Source organism: Lactuca serriola, chromosome 3 (genome assembly GCF_051521515.1).
Source record: "Lactuca serriola cultivar US96UC23 chromosome 3, Lser_US96UC23_V15, whole genome shotgun sequence".
Taxonomy (NCBI): Eukaryota; Viridiplantae; Streptophyta; class Magnoliopsida; order Asterales; family Asteraceae; genus Lactuca; species Lactuca serriola.
In genome coordinates, this window is record NC_136410.1 from 235,290,684 (window position 1) to 235,296,699 (window position 6,016).

Here is a 6,016-nt window from a genome sequence, read left to right on the forward strand (position 1 = left end):
TTTAAGTCTTAAACATCCAAATGAAAATTAAAAACATTTATAGAAACATGTTACATACTTAGCCTTATAGGTTACGACTTACGACCTTAAACCATCCACCATGAGTCAAAATGTCAAAATAATCAAATGGTCTATGAATCAATTGTATATATTATATAATACTTATTAAATAATAAATATTAATACTTGATACATAAATACATTTAAAAATAAGATAATTTTTTTTATTAAATTTTTTTTTATTAAAAATATAAACAAGTTGGAGGGTCAACCCGTTTATTTTTTAAGAAACCGATATATGACCCGTTTAATAAATGGGTGTAGGGTTGGCGGGTTGAAAAACTCAACTCAAACCCATTTATTTCGTATCGTGTCGCGAATCATGTCGAAAATTGTCAGCCTTACTTACGCCCGTAAAGACTAATGTTTGTGTGGTGTGCAAATAAAAAAAACCAAAAATCTATTAAAAAAATCACTTTTATTTTCTATTTTACATAAAAGACCTCTAAACTTAAATTGCATACGGTATATATGCATCATTATGATGTAATCGCATATGAGTTTGATTTCCTGTAATGGGAAACGAATCAAAAGGATGGTCTCGATTGGTGCACACCTAATTCCTCCACGACACCACCACCCCCTTCACCCTGAGTTGGCCTTCCACAAGTCAAACACCCACACACACTATATATATACCCTAATAACCCCATATCAAACCCAAATTACAGATTCCAAGAAATACATGATCAAATCGTTAACATCCACTATCACAACTCATCTCACTACACGATTAACGGGGTTTTCCCGCAGAAATCGCAGCAAATTCGTCATGACCACCGCGTCGGAGGAAGTTGGGTTCAGTGCGCCGAGATTGGTGATGAAGAAGGTGTTGGCGAAGAGTCAGAGCGAAGGCGATGGGGCTGTTGTTCGGAGAAGCATCGGAAGGTGGTGATTGTGGTTTGTTTATAGTTTTAATCTTCTCGCATTGTTCGAATTACTGATTTTGGGGTTTGATTTTCAGGCCGGAATTGAAGTCTCTAGATCCTTTCCTTATGTTGGATGAATTTTCTGGTAATTATTGTTTAATTTGGATGATTATAACTTGAAATTACTAGTTTTGATTATGGTTTTATCATATAGAAAGAATCTGACAATTGATTAAATCTTTGTTTTGTTCAGTTTCAGCTCCAGCTGGATTCCCTGATCATCCCCATAGAGGTATATGATCCTTTCTTCTTTTGTTTCATAAAAATAATCAAAAGGAATATATTTTATATTGAACTAGTTTTAAATATCATAGTTAGATTTATTTAATTATATATTTTGCATAAATTACTACAGTTTTTTGGTATAAAATAAAAGAACCATTACTTAAACATGCTTACTCTTTGGTGTTTTAATTATTAATAATATGATATAATAATTTTATGAAGTCTTATTTTTATTAATATTATATTTGGTACAGGTTTTGAGACTGTTACATACATGCTAGAGGTACCCATTTTGTAATATTTATTTCTTTTTTATTTTATTTTCGGTCACATTTTTAAATGAAAACTGACATGAAGTATTTGGATTGTTTTAGGGAGCTTTTACGCATCAAGATTTTTCTGGGCATAAGGGCACAATCAGAGCGGGTGATGTGCAGGTAATTTTTTATTCATTTGTGTTACGAATTTAATAAATGGATATTTTTATAAAATATATTAAATGTGTAAGTTTGAAAAGACATTTTATCTGTTTTACTTGCTATAATATGAAAAGGAAACGTGATTAATGATGATGTTAATGTACATGTGTATTGTGGGGTCCAGTGGATGACGGCTGGAAGAGGGATTATTCATTCAGAGATGCCTGCAGCTTCAGGTGTCCAAACCGGTTTGCAACTATGGATCAATCTTTCCTCCAAAGACAAAATGTACGAACACTAAATTCTTCACATAATATATATATATATATATATATATATATATATATATATATATATATATATATATATATATATATATATATATTGTGTGGGTCGACTAAGAAGTTGTTGGATAAATGATCATATCGTAGAAACAAGGGTTCGAGTCTTAGCAACTATAATATTTGAATTTTAATTCACATGACTCTTATGTCAACCACCTAATGGACCACTATGTACCGAAGAAAAACCAAAACCATTTTTGAATAAAAAAGTCAATGTTCGAGTCTTAGCGGTCACAATCATAGTATAAAAGTTTCAATTCTAATATAGATTAGGTTACTTGTGTATACATGGGTCTACTTGGTTTACATAGAGGTGTGGGCCCGGCTAAAGAGTTGTTGGAAGAATAACATTTTTTTTTTACAGAAACACTGATCTTATGTTAACATAATATTTCTCGAATACAGGGTTGAACCGAATTACCAAGAATTGTTACGAGAAGAAATCAAGACAGTCGAAAGGGGCGGCGTCAAAGTTACAATCATTGCCGGAGAGTCAATGGGGGTCAAATCACCAGTTTACACTCGAACTCCCACAATGTTTCTTGATTTCACTCTCGAACCCGGAGCGCAAATCCATCAACAAATCCCCGAGTCTTGGAATTCATTTGTATACGTGCTTGAAGGACAAGGAGTATTTGGGTCCATGGATTCCAAACCAGTATCGGCTCACCATGTTTTGGTGTTGAGTCAAGGAGATGGGCTCAGTGTATGGAACCACGGGTCGAACCCATTGAGGTTCGTGTTGATCGGAGGGCAACCGATTAATGAACCTGTGGTTCAGTATGGGCCTTTTGTGATGAACACACAAGATGAGATTGAAAAGACTTTACAAGATTATCAATATTGCCAAAATGGGTTTGAAATGGCTAAGTATTGGAGATCTCAGTAAATGGGTTGAGATGTGTAATAGTAATACAATGTTGGAGTCATTTGTTTGTTCTTTGTTTACAAAGGTTTTTTTTGGGGTTAGTGTTTATCTTGTTCTTTGTTTACAAAAGTTTTTTTTTTGGGGTTTAGTGTTTTTCTCATAGATGAATTTCATAAATTAAAAAAGATTGTAGATCTTATCTGAATAAAGCATAAATCATTGTAATAATGTGGATTTGATAATATAGTTATACAAAAGTGAACTAGATTGTAGATCTTATCTGAATAAAGCAAAAATCATTGTAATAATGTAGATTTAATAATATAGTTATATAAAAGTGAACTCTCAACTTTTATTTTTAACATAGAATATGTTGCGAGTATATATCCATATTAACTTGGATTATTCGATCTTTGGCTTTTGTCACGAAGTTAAATCTGTCGATTTACTCTCATGTGCCTAAGTGAATTACACTAACCATGTAAGAATGATAAATTTATTTTACACTTAAAAGTACATAAAAAAACAATGCTAAAAAACCAAACTTATTATTCTCCGGCCCTATATTAAATCCGTTACATATGTTCAAATTTTATTTAAACTAGAAAAGAGTCCCCGACTTCGCAGTTTTTGGACTTTGGTTGGATTTAAAAAAAGAAAATTGCCAAAAATGTTGTGGCAATTGTGTGAAAGTTGTTAAAGTTGGAAAAATATGGTGGCAAAAGTGTAAAGAAAGTTTTTTGTGTTTTTTATGCCCAAGTGTAAAAGTTTGAACTTCAATGACCAAAAGTGTCAAAATCATTATAAAGAAATATAACAAAAATATGAAGTCAAACAAGTTACTATTTTACTGTAGATAAGGCTTCTCTCATTTAATTGTATATATAACTAAGTTACAACCCATGGAAACCACAGGTGAAAGAATTATAAAACTTTATTAACCTATTAAGATATAAGTTTTGTTTACTTTTATATTGAAATTCAAGTTGATCAAACTCTTTTTTATCTTGAAATCAACACCAGTTACAAATATAAATGATCATATACCAAAGCATTATAAACAAATTAAAAACCTATAATAAAGAACTTTTATTTCTATCACCTAAAAAACAAACATACAAACGGTTAAAGATAGCCCAATCAAGTCAAGTGTACGAAACACAATCTAAGGGATTATACTACAAAGTAATCTATGTGAGCACAATATCATTTAGTCAATGAAATTATACACTTCAAATTCAAGTTTTATCCCCAAATACGCCTTTAAATATATAAAAATACAACATATAATTAATTTCACCTAAATAAAAAACACTTAAATTACCATATTTAAAAATTAGTATGACAAAGGAGAGACCAAGTTGACCATTGAGTGATAGCCAAGTATGTTTTTACCTACATTTGTCAGTGAACATTTAAGGCTTGCGAAACCATTATCCCCTGGCAGCCTAGGTGTGCCAAGCACAGTGAGTAGAAACATAAGAAAACAATAACGAAACTATAAAACCACTTATCAATAATCAATCAATCAACCATTGATTACAAATCCAAATGTTTGTCTTCCCGTTTGTCATTTCTTCCTTCATAACACCAGCTAAACCTACAACAAAACATGGAAAAATAGAATTTACCAATATACACCCAGCTAGATATAACCACCAATTCTCTGCATTTAACATTACCTTTCCTAACTATTCTAAAACTTCTACAAACTACAGTAATTGGCTCATCAGAGGAGTATAGCCATATCCAGGTTCTAATCTGGAAGCATAATTCAGTGTAAGAATGAACATTATTGTTTGAAATTCCAAATTAATATAAACAATTAACACCAAACATATAATGCAAATCTTATTTCACAAACAAAATCCCTTTTAAAAAAGAACCTGATCGGCAACAGACATCTCTGCTATGTGAAAATGCTCTTCAATTGGTAGCAGATATCATTTTTGCTGTTATAAAATAAAACTTTCTTGCTTCAAGTAGCGTGCATTTTTTATTAGTAATCATCACTTTCTTGCTTCCATAAAATTCAACTTCATGAACACCCTTCAAGTACAGTGTGATTCCATATAATATTGAAGTTCAGATGTCGAACTTTGATTTACCAAGTCGTATTCTAGATCCCCTGGAGGGTGTCGTCTTTTTATAGGGCAAGGTAGGCATACTAAATAGTAAAATGGAACATATTAGGAGAGGAGTCAGGACACAACAAATATTACAGAAAGCTTAAACTCATTCAGAAAACTATGCAAAACATCAAATTTCATCATAAATCCAAATAGATACATTAAAACCTGAATACAAAAATTGATACTTTACTATCAAAATAATCATTGGATGAAACTCTATTAGAAGAAATCTAAAGAGTAGCAACAAAGAATCGAGATTATGAAAGCATCAAAGATAGATTAAAGCCTCATATCGTTTACGAGATGTGTGGCTATCAAAATAAATGGAATCGAATTTGATGATGATATAAAAATATCGTTACAAAACGAAAAAATAAACAAAATAATCTCCAAACCTTGAATCAAATGTAGTTTCATGACGAGTATATTGAAGGAAAACCCAGGAGGACTGAAAGACAAAACAGAACCACACTGATACCAGATAGAGGACTGGAGAAGTGAAAGGAGTTCACTTCAGATAAAAAGCGTATCTAAAAAAAATTAGGGTTAAAAATTGTGGAATTACCTTAAACAAATCGGAATAAATAGGGAGTTGACGAATAAACATTGGAATGGATTACCTTCATAATGCTAATTTAGTGAAGATTTTCGGTGAGTATTCCGTGATTTCTCCTTTGATTCTCCTTCTGATGAATGTGAACGATAAGCGAAAACGTTATATTGATTTCATGTACATGTCATCGACAGTGTGATATGAAGTAGGGGCAAAAATGGAATTTAACATTGAAGGGAAATCGATGTTGTAAGTGACACGTGGCAGATGAGACTCTTTTATTAATAAGGTAGATTATAGTTTACAACTGAATAATCTAAGAAAACTAGCTGCATAGCATAAATAGAATTAAATAAAATATTGTCAAATTGCATATAAAAGATACTAATTTTACAAAACATTTTGATTTTGATACCGCGTCTTTTTTCTCCATTAAGTTACTATTAGACGGTAGAATAAATAATGAAGAAGTGTTCTAGAGGGACT

At 31.6% G+C, this 6,016-nt stretch overlaps 1 protein-coding gene across 1 annotated transcript; it reads left to right on the plus strand.

The window, feature by feature from the left end:
• The first annotated feature begins 555 nt into the window (after positions 1–555).
• LOC145093721 (pirin-like protein) lies at positions 556–3,102 on the plus strand. Its single transcript, XM_079031955.1, has 7 exons — positions 556–948; positions 1,025–1,074; positions 1,183–1,221; positions 1,469–1,497; positions 1,589–1,651; positions 1,818–1,921; positions 2,383–3,102. Exons 1-7 carry the CDS (start codon positions 557–559, stop codon positions 2,864–2,866), a joined length of 1,161 nt encoding a protein of 386 aa, XP_078888081.1. The 5' UTR covers position 556; the 3' UTR covers positions 2,867–3,102.
• Positions 3,103–6,016: the final 2,914 nt, after the last annotated feature.

Bases quoted from the DNA above. Each gene is read 5' to 3' on its own strand.
- LOC145093721 (XM_079031955.1), top strand. From the start codon at position 557: ATGAGTTTGATTTCCTGTAATGGGAAACGAATCAAAAGGATGGTCTCG. The intron at 949-1,024 runs GTGGTGATTGTG...TTTGATTTTCAG, and splicing joins GTTCGGAGAAGCATCGGAAG to GCCGGAATTGAAGTCTCTAG. The intron at 1,075-1,182 runs GTAATTATTGTT...TGTTTTGTTCAG, and splicing joins TATGTTGGATGAATTTTCTG to TTTCAGCTCCAGCTGGATTC.